The sequence below is a fragment of the Chelonoidis abingdonii genome, chromosome 6, assembly GCF_003597395.2.
Source record: "Chelonoidis abingdonii isolate Lonesome George chromosome 6, CheloAbing_2.0, whole genome shotgun sequence".
In the NCBI taxonomy this organism is placed as follows: Eukaryota; Metazoa; Chordata; order Testudines; family Testudinidae; genus Chelonoidis; species Chelonoidis abingdonii.
The window spans coordinates 14,726,751-14,749,597 of NC_133774.1; the positions used below are offsets into that span (position 1 = coordinate 14,726,751).

The 22,847-nt window shown below is 41.2% G+C and overlaps 1 protein-coding gene across 4 annotated transcripts in view; it reads right to left on the reverse strand.

The window, feature by feature from the left end:
* Nucleotides 1-22,847, reverse strand: part of SMAD2 (SMAD family member 2) — an 83,878-nt gene that overhangs the window by 9,750 nt on the left and 51,281 nt on the right. For 2 of the 4 annotated variants that reach the window (XM_032798444.2, XM_075066841.1), the window contains exons 3-8: nt 17,659-17,748; nt 16,383-16,576; nt 15,684-15,818; nt 11,655-11,729; nt 5,905-5,958; nt 437-649 (exon numbers count right to left, since the gene is read on the reverse strand). In XM_032798444.2, the coding sequence (XP_032654335.1) occupies nt 437-649; nt 5,905-5,958; nt 11,655-11,729; nt 15,684-15,818; nt 16,383-16,576; nt 17,659-17,748 (761 nt within the window). The remainder of the gene's footprint in view (nt 1-436; nt 650-5,904; nt 5,959-11,654; nt 11,730-15,683; nt 15,819-16,382; nt 16,577-17,658; nt 17,749-22,847) is intronic. The other 2 variants (XM_032798446.2, XM_075066842.1) reach the window with 1 other exon arrangement.

Consider the following 22,847-nt stretch of genomic DNA (forward strand, 5'->3'; position numbering starts at 1 on the left):
TTTTTTTTACTGACAGTTTTGCTTGAGCAGTTAAATTGTATGCTGGTAGTTCCCAAAAATGTAAAGTTTTCATAAACAACTGACTTTTAAACCACAATTGTTTTTTGAAAGTTTTGATTTAACATGAGATTTCACCAAAAAAAATCCACATTGAAATTCAGCAGAATAGAAGTTTAAGCTTTGCAAGTCGACTTCTGCCCCTCCTCCACCTCCAACAGCTCTAATGAAAAGCCAGAGTCACAACACAACACAATTCAGTACTGCTAGTATTTTATTAAACGTTGCTTGTTTCGTTTATTGTTCTCATTTAATAATGTTCAAGTCCTATGCTGATCGAATTTAAGCTGCAACTCTCAGAACTTAGCAAAAACCACCCAGCTCTATTCAGGTAAGTGTTGTTACCCTTGAAGAGATGGTTACAACATTTAGAACATACCTATGTGTCGCCTTGTCATTTCCACTGTGGCGTTTCTGTTAACGTTGGAGAGCAAACCTAGACAAAATCTTTCTGAATTTGACGGGTCTGTAAAACCATCCACGGTCAGTGAAGGCTGTGATGCATGAAAGGTTTCTCCCACTCTCTGATTCAGTTCATAATACGCTATTGAACACCAAAACGCAGGCTCTGAATAAGTAACTGGCTGTAAGTCTGAAAACAAGAAAAAAGTGAGAATTCCTGTGATAATGAAACAGATGTTTAAAAATATATAGTTATTGATTCAAATGGATTTGTCTTGGCAATAGCTCATGAGCTATAATCAATCAGTAACTAGGTTTTCATTTTCTATAAATCATGCAGAGAATTTCCTCCTCACAGCCCATATTCTGCACAGGAACATAAAAAATGTTATACTGGACTAGTTGTCTATCCAGTACAGTATTCTGTGACTGAGTGGCAAGTAACAAATGCTACAGAAATAGTTATGGCATAGCCTGACCACAAAAAAAAGTTTCCTCTCAAGCCAACCTCTAACTATTGGCCATTATGTTGTGAAGCAAGTGTTTTTAATATCCCCTCACCCTGCCCTTCCCCCTCTCCCCAAGCATGTACTGTAACATTGAGATACTTCTGTTATCTATACGAATGGGTAATGCCTTTTAAAGCTACTGCTTTTTAAAAGGTATATCCTCTTATCCTTGTATTATGAAAAGTTAATAGAAGCTTCCAATGTATCTTTCATATAAAATCTTTGGGCTTGGCTACACTGGAGAGTTGCAGCGCTGGTGACCAGGTTACAGCGCTGCAACTCACTCTGTGTCCACACTTGCAAAGCACAGCCAGCGCTGCAACTCCCTGGCTGCAGCGCTGGCTATACACCTGCGCTTCGGGTGTACTATTCTACAAAGGTATGCAGCACTCTCATCAGGTGTGCACCAAGACTGTTATTGTCCTCCAGGTATTAGTATCAGCGATACCTTTCCAGCCACTCTGCTCATCAGTTCAACTCTACTGCCCCTCATGTACCACCCTTTAAATGCCCTGAATTTTAAAATCCCCTTCCTGTTTGCTCACCGTGTGGAGTGCAATCAATCACGTACATGCCTCCATACCCCCAAACTTGAGCCTCCCAGCATAGTAGCACTTGCTAGCTGCAGGACCTCATCAGTGTTGGGGTCCGAAGCTGTCATCACAGCTCGCACTCCAGCTGTAGATATATTATACCTATGGCCACATATCATCAATCACTCTCAAAAGCATGACGACGTGTTGCAGCTAGCGTCAATAATGTAAGATTGCAGTAGTTCCCATGCAAAGCCCATGAGGAAACCGCCACTCAGTGCTGCCCCCAGACCTGTCATTTTACAAGAGCCTGGGATGATACTTGGTGTGACCCCACTGCCAATCAAGCCACTATGGACATCTCAAGCAGTGATGAGGTGTTGTAGAGTGAACCGAACAGATAGGCACTGAGGGTGGAGACACCTCCAAGTCGCCAGAGACATGCACCAGAGCTCTTCTCAAGCCAGAGGGAAGCAGTCAGTCGCAGCACTGAACTGTGTTGAATAAGCCAGAGGACTTCCCAGTAAGCATGTTAAAGGATGGAATATGTTTTGGAGAGAGGAGGGTTATGGTGCATCATGCATCGAATGTGGAATAGCCCATGATTGGCTATCACCTCGGTAATCGCCTTCTAATCTCCACAAAGTTCACGCAGAACGTGGCGGATCACTTGCGCAGTTTATAGAGGAGCACCACTGATCCTTGCTCCAGTCAAAGGTAACTGCGTCTCTCGCTGCCACTGGTGCCTGGAGGGACCATATGCCACACAGGCAAGCTGCACAGGACCAGGCAAATCCACATGCTAAGAGAAACCCTCCGCTCTTCCCAGTAACCCCAGCAAATAATCTGAGGATAAAATCGCCTGTGAAAATGTAGGATACTGTTCAGTGTTCCGCCCCCCCATCTGCTCTCTTCTCTCCCAGCACAAAACCCCAGGAGAACTGACTCAACGCTAGCCCCGTCCAATGCGGATCGTCCTTGCAAGAAAACGATTCATAATCACTCATTCCCATTACTCACCATGTCTTCTGCTGTATGCCTCCTGCTTGTGTATGTATGTAAAATGCTACAAATAGTCTACAAACTCCTCACTTGATTATAAACAATGCAGCCTCTATAAAATGTTCTATTTCTGTTTCTTTTCGAAGTGTCCTTGAATCTCCAGCCCTCACAGCCTGGATAAGACTACAGAACTTAGAGGAAACAAGGAAAAACAAGAAGATTTGGTGAAAGCAGTTATGACATGTATGCAAAGAATAAGAGCCTGCAGGACTGGAGAGAGAAAGTGCATCAGTGAGGAAACACAAAGCAGGAGAAAGAATGCTACCAAGAAAAGCACAAAAAGCACGTATAAGCTCCATGGCGCCAAACGAGTGTATGCAGTCACTGGTAGCCAATGCAGGCAGATTACTACCGTGCAAACCCCCCCCCCCCAATCCCAAAGCCTCTCCCTTTGCCCCATGTTTGCTCAAATCCCTCTCCACATCCTGTTCTTACACCACCAGCTGCCCCACACCTGTACATTCACTACACCCTGAGAACTATGACCCTTACCCTATGCACTCAACCCCCATCACCATGCAGCATATTAACCTGAAGTGCAGCAGGCATTGCACAGCACTCCAGCCAGGACTATCAAACCTCTGACTGACAGTTCAGCACCCTACCCCCCTGCCCTCTTTATTACTTATTTAAAATGATTTCTTGGCTTTTAAAACAGTTATATTGCGAAAGTGAACATACTGTACCCCAAGAAAAAACAGGGCACTGCAAATCATTGTACCACTGCATTCACTCCTGTGCAAGGCACGCAAACATTACTGTTGGCTTTCAGCCTCAAATTGCTCCCTTAAGGCAGCCGAATCCTTAGAACCCTGTGCGGTTCTCTAGTAGCCCGCTCTCTGGCTGTGCAAATTCAGCCTCCAGCGGTTGAACCTCGGAGTCGCATCCTCACTGAAATTTCACCCTTCCCTTCACAAATATTATGAAGATCAACACACAGACATAAACCGCAGGGTATGCTGCTTTCCCCCAGCTAGCTCCCATAAGACATCTCCAGCGCCCTTTTAACGGGTGAACACACGTCCACATCATTCTACACCGGCTCAGCCGTAGTGAACTTCTTGCTCCTGTTAAGCTTCCTGTATACGGTTCATGAGCCATGCCGATTAACGGGTAAGCGGGTCTCCAAGGAACACAATGGCATTCGACGTCCCCTACTTGATCTTGTGTCTGGAAAAGTCCAGCCTGCAGCTTCCTGAACAGGCACTGTTCCGAAATGCGGCATCATGCACCTTTCCAGCCACCCTGTGTAAGCTAGTGAAACGCCACAGTGATCCACAAGCGTCTGACAACTATAGAGAAATACCCCTTCAATTAATGTACTCAATGCCAGTGTGGGTGTGCCAGAATCAGGAATATGCGTCCCATCTTCGCCCCTCCACAGTAGGGAAACCCATTGTGCAAAGCCATACAGAATGTCCTGCACGCCCAGAGTCACGTTCTTTCTAGCAGGATCGATTAAGGCCCTCAAACTTGCATCAACCTACTCCAACCGGTCGACTTTCCCACTCAAACTGGTTCGCACCGATCGGTAGCTGCATCTGGAGTTGCCATCTTCCAGATGCAATAGCCACCTGCTTCTCACGACAGGGCAGCTCTCATCTCGTGTCCTGCGCCGCAGGGTTGGGCGAGCTCAGCACACAGTCCCATGAAATGACTTTTCTCATCGAAAGTTCTGCAGCCACTGCTCGTCATCCCAGACTTGCAGGACGATGTGATCCCACCACTCAGTGCTTGTTTCCCAAACCCAAAGGGAGCGTTCCACGGTGCTGAGCACGTCCGTTACTGCCACAAGCAATTTAGTGTCACGCGCATCAGGCAAATCGATATCATCATCGGATTCCTCACAGTCACTTTGGAGCTGAAGGAATAGCTCAACTGCCAAACGTGATGTGCTGGTGACATTCATCAAAGTCCTCAGCAGCTCGGGTTCCATTTCTAACAGAAATCGCACTGCAGACTCACAATAGCACCAAACTGCTGAGATGTGTAGCGATGCACCACGGGGCGTTGGGACAGGAAGCGGAATGACCCGCACCCTTCCATCCCCTTCCCACAACCCACAGCGCCAAAATGGGACGAGGTGTTCTGTGGGATAGCTGCCCACAATGCACCACTCCCAACAGCACTGCAACTGCTGCAAATGTGGCCACACTGCAGCGCTGGTAGCTGTCAGTGTGGCCACACTGCAGCGCTGTCCCTACACAGCTGTATGAATACAGCTGTAACTCCCAGTGCTGCACATCTCCAAGTGTAGCCATAACCTTTATTTTGTACACTTTTATAACGTACATTGTTTGTCTTCGAGAACAAGCCCAGTCCCTTCAATCTCTTAATTAGTTTTTCCATGCCCCTCATCATTCTCACCCATCTCTAAGCCCTCTAATCCAGGAGAGGGAACACCCTCACACAATCACTGCTTACTCAGTAGATTTGAGCAACTGCTGTTTATAAATGAGGAAATAAAGAGTGGGGTAAAATCTTATCCAGTACGATTAGTTTACTATTCTACGTTGAAAGTCCAAAACACAGGGCCACTGATAAGAATACTGGGGTCTTAGGAAAAAACCCTTGCCTTTCTACACTGTCCCATTTGATTGTTTGTTTTCCCCTTCCAGCCTCTTCTTCACCACCTAAATCTCTTTCCTTGTACTTTCTGAGTCATCGCCCTGAGTTATTTTCCCCATTTTCACCTTCAGAGGTTGCTTTTCCCAACACAGCTTCTCTTGATTTTCCTGCCACATGCCCTTCCCCATGCCTGGCCAACCAGGCGAGTCTGTGACCCCTTGTAATTCTTCCTAACAGCTATGCAGCAGACAGTTGATGACACCTCAGCAAGACAGAGGTAGGAGGTAGCCACAGGTGACACTATTGTGTAAGTGCACCAGCATACTAAAGCAGCAGTGTGATAGAAGTCAAGTCTAGGCAGCTACTACAGTGCTGGAGAGATTTTTAGCAGCCCCTATTATCTGGCAGCTATATGTATATGGAAACATTACAGCTACCAACTGACGTCTTAAGTAATTTATTCTTACATGTAAAATTCCCTTCCTGCTCCCATCATTCTTGCATAGCCTCAGCCATTCTACCCTTTCCCAAGGTCCCAGCAGTTACAAGAAAAAGAGTACCACACTTATTCACATTTAACATCTTTGCAATTAAACCTGAGTTTTAGCAAAGATACAATTAATGAGAGCTAACCATGACACTGTTTCCTTCTAATACAGACTCTACCCTTCTGTGAATGATCAGCACCCAAAAAAAGGAGAAAGACTTATGCTGATACATATACGAAGCACACGATTTAGGAAACAGTCAAAAGTGAAGTATTTCCAGCTTACCCAGGCTATGATTAACTGGGGAGAGAGTACTAGGAGATAGCTCTGCTGGAGATCCTGTGGAAATAATTCAGAATATTTTAGATAATTTTAATCTGGAAAACTGGTTGCAAAACATCAGATGTGTTTGTAGTTCATTACAAAGAACAATATCGTAACATAATGCTAGAATATAGAGAAGCATGGTGTTCCGTAATCGAAATAAAACTCAGAAATGAAGTGCCTTATCCTTAGTTTAAAATATCAATACACAATTGCCCAGTTGTATACACACTTTAGAAGCAACTTTTGCTTTTTGTTAGTACGGTAGTACCTTAGGAGTTATGAAGGCCTCTGTTCCCGAGACTGTTCATAACTCTGAACAAAATATTATGGTGGTTCTTCCAAAAGTTTACAACTGAACATTAACATAATATAGCTTTGACACTTTATTATGCAGAAGAAAAATGCTGCTTTTAACCATCTCAATTTAAATGAAACAAGTACAGACAGTTTCCTTACCTTGTCAAAAAAAATTTTAAAAAAACATTTCCTTTTTTTTGGTAGTTTATGTTTAACACAGTACTGTACAGTATTTGCTTTTTTTGGTCTTTGCTGCCTGATTCACAGAATCATCGATTATTTGGGTTGGAAGGGACCTCAAGAGATCTAGTCCAACCCCCTGCTCAAAGCAGGACCCATTCCCAAATGGCCCCCTCATGGACTGAACTCATAACCCTGGGTTTAGCAGGCCAACGCTCAAACCACTGAGCTATCCATTCCTCCCCTGCATACTTCCAGTTCCAAAGGAGGTGTGTAGCTGACTAATCAGTTTGTAACTCTGATGTTCATAACTGAGTTCTACTGTATTAAACACCTTTAATGGTGAAATCTTAAGTATTTGGCAGGAACTCACATTACATTCACCGCATGTGATTATATCTTAAATCCTCATGTATATTTTGTTTATTTTTAATCAGCTGTAGAAACCAGTGGCTTCCTGCTTGACTTCCAGTGAGGACAGCTAGAAAAGAAGGTAGATGTGACAAATACTGAGGTTTTATGATGCTTTGAGATCCAAACTCTCACTGGAGACCAGGCATATCTTTGGAAATGACATAATTGGGATTATATATTTAAAAGACTATTCTTTATGAAAGGATGAAGAAAGACTGAGAAACGAAACATGAACTCCCCTGCACAGTCTACTATGGACTAGAGAAGAAATACAGGGGAAAGAGGCAAAGACACAAAACACAAGGTTGTTTCTAGCACAGGGATCGGCAACCTCTGGCAAGCGGCTCGTCAGGGTCCGGGACGGTTTGTTTACCTACCGCATTGGCAGGTTTGGCCGATCGCGGCTCCCACTGGCCATGGTTCGCTGTCCCAGGCCAATGGGAGTGGTGGGAAGCCGCAGCCAGCACATCCCTTGCCCATGCCACCCCCATTGGCCTGGGACAGCGAATCGCAGCCAGTGGGAGCTGCAATCAGCCAAACCTGCCGACGCAGCAGGTAAACATACTGGCCCAGCCCGCCAGGGTGCATCCGGGCGAGCCACCTGCCAGAGGTTGCCGACCCCTGTTCTAGCAGGTTAGCCTTTTAACTAAAGGCATCAAGTTTATACTGCTGAGGCACTGCAGCCCTTATCTAAACTAGCACAGTTAGAGTCCAATTTAAGTAGGACTGCCAACATAGACTATCTGAATGCACCGTAAGCAGGAACTTCTCATCCAGAGGTAACAGTGCTGACCAGGGTTCCCCCTAATTTTTTATGTCCATGTGCGGGAATGAATTTTTTTTATGTGCACCAATATTGAGGTGATGCGTGACAGGAACAGGAACTGAGTTGTTGTAGAGGTTTCTTCAACTCTATTCCTGGGGAAAACTGTTTGTCTGTGTTGTTACAGACAGTTTCTGACAGATATTTTGAAAAAAGTTATCAAAATAATTAAAACTGGCATGATTATGTAGTGTTATTTTGACAAAATATGCAGAATTTTAAAATACTGTGTGCAGAATTCATTTTTTGGCACAGAATTCCTCCAAGAGTACATATTGAGCAAGACTGGATTAGTCTTTTGCCCCATGTTACTGGACAAATGAGATTAGCAATTGCCTTTTGCAATTGATTTTACATATATTCTATCATCAGCACTGGTAGCATCAAGCACTAGTCATGCAAAGTTATGGGGACATCTAACCGCCAGTCAGGGAATCTTACAGTTAAGGCAATGGACCAGGACCAGCGAGATCAGAGTTTTACTCTCAGCTCTGCCAGTCTTCCCGTGTGACCTTGACCAAATTCACTTAATCTCTACTTCCATTCCCTATGTGTCAAATGGGAAAACTTCTCTACATCAGAGGTACTTGTGAAGACAGATTCATTGTTGATGCTCTCACACCATGGTGATGAGCACAACTGGAAAAAAATGTTATATAGAAAAAGGTTTTCAAAACGGTCATACTATTTCATTAAACAGACCAGATCAAGCAGCCCCCTAGACTTCTGGGAACAAAAGCAGGATGTGTCAACTTCTTTGGCTAATATAAACTTCTCTACAAGATGCTCTTTTCAGGATAGTCTGGCAAGATACTGGCAAGTATGCCCCAGTATGATTCATCCTTGAATAGTTACGTTCTTTTGTAAGAAGTCATTTCCATATAGTCATTGTTCATACTAAATTGGTATTGAAATTTCAGAAGAGATTGGTATAATATGCTTGTATATACCAGGGGAATTCCATCATGATTTGTGGTGAAAGGTTGTTTTGTTAATTTAGATGGAATAAAGGGCTCAAAGAGTCAAATGTGTTAACAGGACCCTGAAACTATCCAAAGCTGAACAGTTTTAAAATAAGGCCAAGGATTTGGAGGAGAGGGACCTCAGCCTGCTTTGCACCCTAGCTAATGTACTATAAAATTTATTCCACAAGGTTAAAAAACGTACTGATAAACATACACAAATGGAAAAAGATTTAAAACAAGGCAAAACAAATTGAAACTAAAATTGAGTGATGATGCAAAATAAATCAGCAAATCAAAATCTATCAACACTTTTTTTTTTTTTTATTAAAAAGGACGAATAGTGGTTGCAATCTCTTTCTTATTCTGCCAAACAGTCCTACTTAGTGGGAGGAAAAGGGTTAGTTCTGTTGTGTAATTCTGAGCTAGGAATGACAGTCCTGCTTTTGACAAAACAGCCACACGATAAACAGGAGATAGGATACTATAAATGGGCGGCAGGGGGGAATATGGCTTTTGTTGATGTTCTCAAGATACAAGTCAGCTGGTCATTCAGATAGATGCTTTTGGTTGGCAAATCAGCCACCTCTGGATTCCAGCTCACCTCCCTGGTCAGGAACATAATTTAGTTGGTCTGATTAGAGATTCCTTTCCTTCACTGGTCCTTCAGCCAAGCAGAGCTGGTTGGGCCAGCTCATCTCGCTATGCTGGTGCTGTGCAGCGCAGTTTATTTTACAATCAGGTGAAAAGCCAAGAGAGGAAGACGTAGAACAGGCGCAAGATAGTGGTGGGGGATGGCAAAGGACAAATGAGGGAGGCAAGACAGCAGGATCTCACAAGCATCAAGCTGAGCTCCCCTCTGATGAAGTGATGATAGTCAAGCATCCCAACCTGAGTATTAAAGTCTGGTGTCACAGCAACAATCCTTTCACTACTGCCACAAGGATGGTAAAAGTTTTTTCCCCCCTCAAGTTTCTTTTTAAAGGCCCCAAAAAGGATAATGGGAAGAATGGTTTATCCTCACTATTTTGCCGCATTAGGCCTATTGTTTGACGTACCAATTTCATAACAAGTAAGTCATCGGGACCAGATGGCATTGAAATTATGGAACTATTAACTATGGTTTGTAACTCGTCCTTTAAATCAGCTTCTGTACCCAATGACTGGAAGATAGCTAATGTAACGCCAATATATAAAAAGGGCTCTAGAGGGGATCCCGGCAATTATAGACCAGTAAGTCTAACATCACTACCAGGCAAATTAGTTGAAACAACAGTAAAGAATAAAATTGTCAGACACACAGGAGAACAAATTGTTGGGCAAAAGTCAACATGGTTTCTGTAAAGGGAAATCATGTTTTACTAATCTATCAGAGTTCTTTGAAGGGGTCAACAAACGTGTGGACAAGGGGGATCCAGTGCACATAGCGTACTTAGATTTCCAGAAAGTCTTTGACAAGGTCCTTCTGGCGATAAGAGGGAAGATCCTTTCATGGATTGAGAACTGGTTAAAAGACAGGGAAGAGGATAGGAATAAATGGTAAATTTTCAAAATGGAGAGGGGTAACTAGTGGTATTCCCCAAGGGTCAGTCCTAGGACCAATCCTATTCAAACTTATTCATAAATGATCTGGAGAAAGGGGTAAACAGTGAGGTGGCAAAGTTCACAAACGATACTAAACTACTCAAGATGGTTAAGACCAAAGCAGACTGTGAAAAACTTCAAAAAGATCTCACAAAACTAAGTTATTTATTTGTTCCCATAATATAAGAACTAGGGGCCACCATATGAAATTAATGGGCAGCAGGTTTAAAACAAATAAAAGGAAGTTCTTCATACAGCACACCATCGACCTGTGGAACTTGTTGCCTGAGGATGTTGTGAATACTAGGACTAGAACAGGGTTTAAAAGAAAACTAGATAAATTCATGGAGGTTAAGTCCATTAATGGCTATTAGCCAGAATGGGTAAGGAATGGTGTCCCTGGCCTCTGTTTGTCAGAGGATGGAGATGGATGGCAGGACAGAGATCACTTGATCATTACCTGTTAGCTTCACTCCCGCTGGGGCACCTGCCATTGGTCACTGTCAGTAAACAGGATACAGGGCTGGATGGATCTTTGGTCTGACCCAGTATGACCATTCTTATGGTCCACTGCCTTCTGGTCCCCTACTCCTATTATCAGTCATAATCTTCAATACAGTGCTTGAGTGGTATCAATAAACCTTTTCTTTTTTAATTAATTCAGTTCCCCACACCCGTTTACATAACAGGACACTGTATCAAATTATGAACCCCTACCCACTTTCCACAGTTAGGCTTACAATTAAAGAAGGCCTGTCAGACCTCCATTATTACAACCATGGTTGAAAGAAGTCATCCCATTGTGTTAGATCAGGCCTGCACAACATGCGGTCCGCGTGGGCTGACTGTGTGGCCTGCGGGGGGTAAGCAGGTGGGCTCATTGTGCGGCCCACGGAGGGTGAGTAGGCAAGCTGCACTTGGGCAGTGGTGGGGGGTGAGGAGGCAAGCGAGGAGTCAGTGGCTGACCTGTTCTACTGATCTGGTCTGGCTTCCATCCCCTCTCCAAGGGTTGCAGCTGTCTGGAGGTGCTGCCTTCCACACCTTCCTCAGTCACACCTCATTCATTCAACAGGGCAATCGATTACAAAGTGGGGGGAAGAGCTTATTCTACTTCTAGCAAAAAGACATTTTTCTTTTACTTTAATTACACTACCTTAGGGGTCCACTATAACATATTACCAAGGTTCAATACCACTGTTTCAGTGGGGCAGTGCTGGGGAAGGAGGGTTTCTTTCTGTGGGGTGGGCGGTGCTGGGGGGTAGTATTTCAGGGGGGCCTGGTGGTGCTGGGTGGCGGGTTTCGGCAGGGCCGGTGAGGATCGGCCCTCAGCTGTTTTCTTTGGAGTAATATGGCCCACGCCGCTTTACGAGTTGTGCAGGCCTGTGTTAGATGATCACACCTAGAAATCCCAACTCTGAACACATAGTGAAGAGATGAATATGTTTTACCTGTATCCATGCTTTGGTTCAACTGCTGATCACTTGTTTCTCCATCTTCACTGATGTATCCTGGTGGTGGCGTTTCTGCAAAGAGCAAACAAATTGTATCAATATTACATATGTTAGCTCACTGATTAAGTTTTTAGGATTTTCATTCTAAACAATCTGTGCCATACACTATTTGAGCAGTGAGTTAGGACTTCATATTGGCGAGTGTTATTTGTCACAGCAGCATCTGCAACACCTTCTAGCCTTAAGTCTGTGCCTTATCTAGGTGAAATTTGTGTAATCTTGTCTATGTATGTTTTTTCACATTTGTGTCAAGTGTTCACTACATACATGTATATATAACTTCACACGCAATTCTTGTTTGTAGCACGCTATAGCATGCTTGCATTTCAGCCAGTTGCAGAATTTTACAGTATTGATCAACAGATTTCACATTTACGAGAATTAAAACTGAGAAGACCTCTGGTGAATTCCAACACTGAAAAAATTCATGAACTAGCCACCTTCACGTAGGATAGCCATGTTATCAGTTACCCTGCCCACATTTTAGAATTTTCTACATTATAGAAAGCCAGCCCTCACTACAACAGTCCACAGTTCCAGCCATTTCCTTCTTCAACATCCAAGGAAAACCTATGTCAACTAGCTATACCTTCCAATCGACAATGATTCCATCCATGCCAGTTCCCCTCTTGGATTCTAAGCAATTCCAACTCGTTTTCAAAGCACCACAAAAGTTCTTATGCTTATCACCTTCCTTGGCTTTTTAAAGAAAATTTCAACCTGTTAAATGTTAACTAATTACTAGGGCTCAAGTGATTACAAAAATTAATTGCACTGTTAAAGAATAATAGAATACCATTTATTTAAATGTTTTTGGATGTTTTCTATATTTTCAAATACATTGATTTCCATTACTACATAGAATACAACGTGTACAGTACTCACTTTATATTGTTTTTACTGTGCAAATATTTGTAATAAAAAGAAAACCCTGCAGTATTTGTATGAGGTGAACTGAAAAATACGATTTCTTTATCATTTTACAGTGCAAATATTTATTATAAAATGAGCACCATACACTTTGTATTCTGTGTTGTAATTGAAATCAACATGTTTGAAAAATGTAGAAAAATATCCAAAAATATAATACATTTCAATTGGTATTCTATTGTTTAAAAGTGCGATTCATCACAATTGATTTTTTTTTGCGTTAACTGCCTGAGTTAACTGCTATTAATCAATAGCCCTACTAATTACATGAACAATTTAAGAGGGTTTTTGATACTAGAAGTTTAATATGAGTGGCAAGAGTTTAAAAATAAAAACATACAGGAGACTACGGTTGGCTTCCTCTGCCCTCAAAAATATGTATTTGTTATACTGCACTTCAGGAAGCCATTTTCTGTATGAAATCTGAGCCAGGCAAGCCTTTTGCTGTCAAGGCACCTACTGATGCCTTTCCCTTTTTAAAGTTTACAAACTAAAGTGTGAAGATTTAAATATCTTCAATGAACCTTAAATGACTGGAGGGTTACTTGATTGCTATTAAAATAGATATATTACTAAGGTAATTGAGAGATAGTTAATATTTGTAACTAAATGAATAGTAAAAAAAAGCCCTCAACTTTGAATTTCTACTTTTGGAATAAGTTCTGCAAAAAGATTTTAAAACAAGTCATGCACTAATCCAAGATTGCACTTGGGGGATCAAAGGAACCGAACAAGACAAGTCAGACAGGAAATACAACTTTCACATATAGCAAACAAATTTACAATGAAGTCATAAAAAGCTAGCATGTATTGTGGAAATCTTTCACACATTCAATGGGATCACAGCTGTAGATACCAGAAATGAACATTCTGCTTGCACACAATGAAGTACCCAAGGTAACTATTTTCTGAACTGTACTATCATTACATCACATTAGATTACTAGCCACATTTATATTAAGGTAACTCTAAGTACTGAAAAGAATGGTTTCAAGAAGTACTTGTTAGGAGAGAATTTTTCTGTTTGTTTTTAACTATAAACACAATCCACTTTGAAAAGTGGATTCTTCCCACCTCTGATGCATTTATTACAGTCGAGCCGACCAGGGCCGCCCAGAGGATTCAGGGGGTCTGGGGTCTACGGCGGCAGGGGACCCTCGTCACCAAATGTCCACCGAAGACCCAGCACTTTGGCGGTGGGTCCTGGGGCGGAAGGACCCCCCACCATAGGTCTTCGGGGCACTTTGGCAGCGGGTCCTGGAGCAGAAGGACCCCTCGCCGCCAAATTGCCACCAAAGACCCAGAAAGGAAGAAGCCCTGAGAGAGTTTTCCGGGGGCCCCGAAGTGAGTGAAGTACCCCACTCCAGGGGCCTCAAAAAACTCTCGTGGGGACTCCTGCAGCACGCAGGGTCCCACTTGCCTTCCCCCTCCCTGCCCCCCAGCGGCAGCCCTGGAGCCAACAGCTATGGTTAAGGTCAATAACTGTTTCTAATCTAATCAGCGTCTCTGTTTTCAGTTGCTAACTTTCAACCTTTGTCATTCAAATTTTCCATATATGGTCTTTGCCTCAGAACACAGAGCTCCCTACCTAGCACCAAAGCAGCCCAAATCAGAAAGCTGAAGTTTGGTATTGAAGACCCTCATTAACTACACAGTTTGAAAACTGAAGTTCTGCATATGCATATCATCCAGTCCTACCATCTGGCAGTCAGAGGTTTAGGAACATCCAGAGCATGGGGTTGCATCCCCTGACCATCTAGGCTAATAGCCATTGATGGCCCTATCCTAATTCTTTTTTTAACCCAGTTCAATTTTTGACCTTCACAACATCCCCTAGCAGATGAGTTCAACAGATTGTCTGTGTGTTGGGTGAAGAAGTACTTCCTTGTTTGGTTTAAACCTGCTACTAATTTCACTGGGTAAGCCCCAGTTCTTATTATTTACCCCCTCACATAACACACTTCCCTTTTCTCCACACCATTAATGGTTTAAAAGACTTTAGCACATCTTCTCACCTTCCCCCTCACCCCCATCGTTTCCCTTGTGTACCTTTTCTAATGCTAATTTATCATCTTTTTTGAGATAGGGCAACTAGACCTGTATGCAGTATTCAAGATGTGGCTGCTGCTCACTGAGGTCTTGACTACATTGGCACTTTACAGCGCTGCAACTTTCGCGCTCAGGGCTGTGAAAAAACACCCCCCTGAGCGCTGCAAGATGCAGCGCTGTAAAGTGTCCGTGTAATCAGGGCGGCAGCACTGGGAGCGTGGCTCCCAGCACTGCACTCTACACCCTTAAGGGATGTGGTTTACAAGCAGCGCTGGGAGAGCTCTCTCCCAGCGCTGCGGCTCTGACTACACTCACACTTCTGCCGGGGCAGCACTTTGAAATTTCTAATGTAGCCAAGCCCTGAGAAGGCGTTCACATAGAACTATCCACAATGACTTCAAGTTCTCTTTCTTGAGTAAGAACAGCTAATTCAGACCCCAACACCTTGAACGTATAGTTGGAACTATGTTTTCCAATGTGCATTACTTTGCACTTACCAAAAATGAATTTCATCTGCCATTTTGTCATGTAGTTACCCAGTAGTGTAACTCCTGGCAGTCAGCTTTGGAGTTAACTATTTTAAGAAATTTTGTATTGTCTGTAGATTTTGCCATTTCAATGTTCACCGCCCCCTGTCCAGATCATTTATCAAGTCAGACTACTGTCCTCAACAGCATCTCAAATCCTAGACATGCTGTCTAATAAAAATAAACACATACACTGTGTAATATTTGTTTTAAACAAAGCTGGTTTATTAATTTAGTAAAAGCATACTGAATTGTTTTGTACAAAAAGCATATTTATAAATAATATTTTCACTTGAATTATTATAGCTAAAAACCCTCACTTTGAAGCTCAGAAAGCATATCCTGAGTTTGTCTTTCCAGTAATCTGAACAATTACAGATTTAATTTAATTTCTACCTTTGGCTTATTACATGAACATTAACCACTAATATAGAGAGTATCTTTTAAAAAAGAAAGATACCTGGTATATAATTGCTCTGTGGTTCAATTCCAGCTGGAAAGTTAGTGTTTTCAGGAATGGAATTAGTAAAGTCCTCAAGAAGTGGAAGTTCTGTTAGAATCTCAGTATGTCGTGGCACTAGCACAGGAGGCAAAACTGGGAAAGTAAAATATAAAACATTAGTGAGATCCCGTAGATATCTATTTTACTTCTCTATGGTCTACGAAAACCAGATCTTCAGGTGTGCTGAGCTGTTTTGAAACTCAGGCAATTACACAGTAGTTCTAAATCAGTTATCAGAAGCATCAGATTTGTAAAAAGCCTGTTTAATAAAACTATTCCATATCAGCCAACTTGGACATGGTCATTTATGTTTTCAGCAGTCTAAGGCAGGTGGATTTCACTACACTAATTGCAGATATTTTCATGCTAAATTGAGGATTTGAAACCGTCCAACACAAATAAAATATACATTTTTAGAAGTTTTACTATATTATCACAACTGAAAAGTTAACCAATAGTCAAATTATTTGAGTTTGCAAAATCTATGCTATTCTTTCATCCAAAACTTGCCATTTTGGCAAAACCGCATGGACAACCCTTTTCCGCTCACTTTTGCGCCCTAAATATTACTAACGGACTCCAACTAATCTATTAAGAGTTTTCTGGGTAAACATTGTACTGGGGCTTCTTTAAAATGTCTAACAGCAGTCTTCCTACCTGGTGTCTCCACTCTCTGGTAGTGGTAAGGATTTACACATACTTCATCCTTTTTAAGATTAAAAGCATATTCACAGTTTTCAATTGCCTTAAGTTCATGATGACTGTGAAGATCTGGCCAGCGCCACAAGCGGCAGTAAATAACATGCGGTAATCCTTTACGATGAGATACCTGTAGACGGCCATCGAGAGATCTATATAGGGAAGATGTTCAAAAATATTTACAGGCTGTATCTTAAAAATCAGCATAATCAAAAGGTTGGGGAATGGGGGGAGGGGGTTTAGTGTTTTCTCTACCCCCTCAGAAAACAAAAAAAGTTTACAATATTTAAATTGCTGTTGCTGGAGAACTTCAGAAGGTAGTACACTTTTAAAGTAACTTGAGAAGCTCTAGGATAAGTTAATGCCAATGAGTTTGGGATTCAATAAAAAAGCCATTATACCTCTAAGCACATAAAATGAATTCTTCATATGAATTTGACATGAACAAGACATTTACAACACTGCACACCATGAACACTCCCTCAATTTCTACCCCTCAGGACTACACTGTAGCATGGATGCGTTAAGAAGAATAATTTCCTGAGGACTTCAAATAAACCTAAAGCAGTCAGTTGCTCAGGTGATCCACATGGCAGTATAACAATAATGCAAAAGCATCAAAACACATCTTGTAGAAGTGTGCAATTTCATTATGTACTTGAGTATGCATGTACCGGTGCTACCAGTCGAAAGTGTTTTGCTAGTTTTAAGACAGACTGCATGGGCTTACACAAATGCAGATGTTTATGATTGTTGATGGGTGAGACAAACCTCAATACACAAAGTAAAGGTGACATGAAAAAATAAAAAGCCTATTTAATTTTTTTTAAAGAATAATTTTTTAAATCTTGCTAATTGATCAGATATTCAAAAATCTATGACATACAAAGCAATTTAAAAACTTTGTATAATTAGGCCTAAGGAGTTAAGTGTGCTAACCTGGTTGTTATAAATACCAAAACATATTAGCGCTTGCATTTTCCAAGTCTTCCCATTCTTTCAATGGCATTGGTGTGGAAAGAGGATTATTCCAGAATTAGAATTTTCATTGGTCAAAACATCAGCTGAGAATTTTTTTTAAAAATAGTGGCAAGCAATTGTTTTTAGAGTGCTGTACCATATGATGACTAGGAAGCATTTTATTATAATTTACAGCAAAAGCATCCCTCTACAGACCCTCCAAAGCCAATCCCTCCCACAAGATCTCTATGATGAGACAGGGCAGCATATTCACCTGGTTTGTTCAGAGAAGCTGTAAAGGCCTGTTGTATCCCACTGATCTATCGTATTTGGTGTACTCAGTCCCCAAATTTCAGAGCAAGTGCTGTGCATAAATTGAAAACAAAACAAAAAAAAATTGATGTGAATATGGAAACATGGTTATTCAAAATACCATGATGTAAAACATGGAAAAGTGTACATAATACTTCCTTTCACATAGAAGATATAGCATTAGATATCAGTTAAACCTAACACAAATGCTCTATTTTCTATATGAAGGAGTCCAATAAAATGGAACATGTGACTCAAGGTAAAATGGTAATGTTTTTAAAAGGTGAACAATTTCTCTGGCTTTAAGAAATCAACATAGTTGTAATGTCCCTTAAAACACGCAAAACTTCATCAACCTGGCTGTAAACAAGATTTAATTTTAAAAACTAATTTTTTAAAATAAACCTATTTAAGGAGTTCATAAAGTAAGGCCATGTGCATCTTAAGTTGAACTGCCACAGCATAAGGAGAACAACTTTTAGACATCATGACAAAAAACTTCAACCTCATTTCAGAAGAGTGCCTGTCTTGTTAAGACAATTACAGAAAATGAGAAATCTTAAAGCAGGTATCAACTACTATTTTCTGCTCCCACAGTGTATACATAAAAGAAAAAACAGTAACACAATAGCTTCAAAGTAGCCCATCTTAGAGTTACATTTTAACTAATGACTACCAAAACCATAAATAAGTTGGGGAGGAGGGGGCAGGGAAACCCCCCCACCTTCCCTTACCATTCTGTGAAAGACAGGGTTTTTTTTGCTAAATCAGTTCTGAGATTTTAACGGATGAATTGCAGCAGTGAAAAAAAGAGCCTGCACAATAATAATTCCAACAGTTTAAGTGAAGAGGAGACAGGGTGATGTAGACTGGGCAGCATGTTTCTAGGAGCGAGATATTCAGGTGTTCCATACCCAGCTCTATCAGACCATCTCTGTGGCCTTTGGAAGTCAACAATTTTGCTTTCGCATCTATAAAAACAGAATAACTCTTGCACCTCAGAAACGTAAGAGAGAGAATGTTAATGTTTGGATACAATGCTTCGAAATGCCAGGCACCAGTTATAAAGCAGTCTGAAGTTTGGTTGCTGTAGTTCTTTAATGTTAAAAAGACACCTTTAAAATGCTACCATAGATTAGAAATCCAAGTTCTCCAAACACTTATTTACAAGCTCAAGCTTTGATATTTAAAATGTAACTATTAAAATTAGCATAACAAATCCTATACTAAGAAGTCAGAGGTAAGTGCTAACAAGCAATTCAAAAATAAAAAGCAACATTTCATTTTCACACAAATTGTATAAGAGTGCTCTCTTTTGCATAAAGAAACTCAAACAGCAACCATTCACATACACACCTTTTACAACCAAGTCTCATTCAATTTACTGGAATTTTATTTAGCACCTGTGTGTCATGGAAAAGCAACAAGATAAGCAATCTGAGTGAAGGACCACCTTTGGTTTGGTGGTCAGTCACTTTACTAATGAAATTTTACAGTCTTTTGGCTAGATCATCTTCTTTAGTATGCATCACTATTGCCAAGATTCCTGAGTCTAAAGACACATTAATACCCAGCACATGGTATGTACTAATTGACATACAAAGCCTTTATGGTTTTATGATTGGAGCTGGTTATCTTTGAGATTTGGCTCCTTCAAAACACAGCTGTAATCTTTCAAACCTTATACTAGATTGTATGGATTACTAGAAGCATGATAAATGCAACCAGCACTTTTGTCTAAATGGCTAACGACTAATTCCAAACACTTGTGGAGATCCCAAGTTGTTAGCTCATCCCAAGTGGCTTGGAAAACACGGTATAGTCACTGATCTCAAACAAACAGCATTCCTGATTGATCACATATGACACTATTTTGCAATGAACCCTGGAACACTGTTCTAAGGAGGGAAGGATGCTTTTATTCAGAAAGTGAGAATACTTAATCACAAAAGTTATCAAGTCCTTTATCTTTCAAGAGATCCAGAGTGCAGGCAATGTGTCACCCATTACGATCCAGGGCACATTTGCTTAGAAGAGAGATAACATCAAAATGAGATTTGGGGCTAGCTTACACTGGGTCTTCATCTCAACTCCAACCATCTATGACAAGCCACCGATATAGATGTCCTGGTACAAATATCAAATATATTCAAGGGAACCTATGATTTGCATGGATGGAACCCACTTGAAATCAACTTGTATGATCAGTGGAGTGGGTCAGCATTACCATATTTGTTACTGCTCACTGTGGCAAACCTATACCGACGTACTATCAAAGTTGCATCCAGAGCCGTTTCCCCTTTTTGTGCCCCACCCAGAGATTTCAGACCAGATGGTGTCCAAAAAAACACCAGTGCAAGAAATGGAAGAAGATTTAAAATGTTCACTTTTATTCTAGATAAACTGATTAACAGAAAGAAAAATCTTTCAAAATGGAACAGACATTAGAAAAGACTGCATTCTGAAGCAAGCCTTAATAAAAATCTGAGATAATCCAACCTCCTAGCCTTCCTAGCTCCAATGCCAAAAAGTAGAATCATTCCCCACATATAAAATTGGGCCAGTCCAGTCCAAGCCTGTGTTGTCACAGCATCAGCTTTCCCATAACTTATTTTGGGATGAAGAATCACTCTCAGTAAGCAGGGAATTTCGGCGAAACAACGATCGACTGTACTATTTGAGATTGCAAGACATTTGTTCCTTTGGAATGCATACTGAATTCTAAAAAACAAATCATTCAAGCTTGGTATGGGCTTCGTCCTCTGTAAGAGTGACTTGATTTGTTTTTTCAAAGAATTTCAAAAAGAAGCTGTGACCAAACACTCCACTGCTTGAGTGACCCATATTTGTTTTAGTCACTTAATTTGACTTTGATGTCCCCACTTTTTCGGTATGAGATGGGTCCATCTCCCCCTCCCCCATAAGATTAGAGATATAAGTTAGTCAAAATGCTGTAATTGTTTAAAAATCACTTTTTTTCTACAGTCCTGGTATCACCCCTGTAACATATGACTCTTAAAAGGATAACGTAAACTGATTGCCCCAGTCTCAACCTAGGATTCATGTATGCATTTTTCTAGTACTCTCATCTTCTCTTTACAGTTACTTAAGGACTTTTCTGTCTAGGTATAACCTAAGATCTGAATTTAAACCAATATAGCACCAGTACCCTGGCAGACACATTCCGGTACAAGAGTCTTTTTTCAGTTTAGTTTGTCTCTTGGGAAGGAGTTTACGCTAAATGAAAATAAAAATATCCACATCTGGGGGCTATTGTAGTATAACTGCTTAATGAGAATTTTGATAGGGCCTCGTATAGCTGCCCTTAATCAGAAATGTAGCGGTAAACAGGTAGAAGCTGAGCTGGTTTCCTCATGATTTTTAAATTGGCTGGATTTTAGAGAATTGCCAAGGAAGTCTTTTAGTCTTCATGGAAAGTCCTCCTTGAAGAAACTGGGAGTGCTGCTTCTGCATCAGATGGAACTGAGAATCTCCATCATGGAGGGAGGCTAGCCAAGTTGAGTTGCATGAGAGCCCTTAAGTCCTAAGGCTTCTGGAGTTAGGAGGAAGGGAAAGTCATTCCCTGGAAAGAGAAAGCAGAGCCTCTGGAATTAGCATATTCCTTGCATTAACATTATTTTGGGTAAATGGGGAATTTTCAGGGAAAAAGGACAGAGCCCTAACAAATATCTGTTAAGCCAGAAACCACCACCCATGAACAGTTTGGTCCTGAATACTCAAAACTCTGAACTGACCACAGGACAGATGCGGTTGATAAAGGGTTAGATCCTTTCAGTTCAAGATCTCCCTTCTTTAACTCAGAATTTAAATGCACGCTTCTGCTGGGGATCTTTGGATGCCCAAACCTTTCCAGAGAGTGAGAAGCAAAAGCTGGATCTGCAAGCTGCCTCCTTCTCTGACTACCAAAAGTGACACAGAACAGTGCAGTGAGATTCTTTAAGTGTGACCCTCATTCTACTACTACAGGCAGTGTGCTTTCAGCCCTTCCATTTCCTCCTAAACGGAGATTAGAGTTCCAAAGAAAGCTGTTCTGGGCTAGAAATTGTCCAAATGGAGCCAACAATTGCAGTAAAGCTTCCATAATGTGTGACAGAATGCTAAAGCTGCTTCTTTCAATGAGGAACGTACCCTGGAATGTAGTCCAGAAGGAGTCGGTAAAGGAAGAGCCTAACCAGAAAAAGCTAAGAAACACACACTTCTCATTGGCTGGATTGACTAAATCTGGACATAGGGAAACAACTGCTAGTTTGCATCAGTACACTTGTAGAAGGGTAATGGATTGGAAGAGATTAGTTTCTGATTTGAATATGATGAACGATTTACCTGTAAATATGGATAGGAGGAGAGGACAGTTGGGGTTTGACCTATAATGGTAAAGTGGGCAAAGTGGTCTCTTGTCATTCAGTGAGGTGGACAGGGATACTGCCCTACATCAGTGTTTCAGAAATCTATTTTGCATTACCTTATATAACCTATATAGGAAAGAGCAATTAGTATTAAGTGGCAACACAGCTCTTACCAAAGAGTCCACAGACTCCAAAGTAAGTTCTGAAATGGAACGGATCATACATAGAGCATCTGGCTCCAAACCCTGGTCATAATTCAAATATTCTAGTACGGTCATACCCTACCAGCCGCTGTATCAAGAAAAAACGTGACTAAGTACAGTGTTGAAGGATTTTTTAAAACAAAAACTCAGTTTTAACATTTATTTCAAGGCAGAATATACTGCATTTCATTTGGAAGAGTGCATAGAACATTACAGGCACTTTCGGTAACACCTAATGGGCAACTTCAAGTATCTGCATACACACTGGCTGTAAACAAAGGAATTTTTGTTTGAGTCGTAACTAGTAAGCATCCTGCAAGAAGGCTCATGGTAGTGTTTGGTGCTGTGATCATACAATTTAGAAGGGGAGGAGGTTTCAGAAACTGGTCAAGTAGAATGTAACGTTAAAATCCCTTAACTTAGCACGGAGGTTTCTTGGACACGTTATAAGAATTGAAGAGTAGATACAGCCCTAAACAAAAGGTATAAAGGGCAGCGTGATGAAATGGCAAGACATAAGAAAATTTGAGCCAAATAGGAGTCTTAAAGACTAGAAGCCAGCTGAAGAAATAACCAACAGA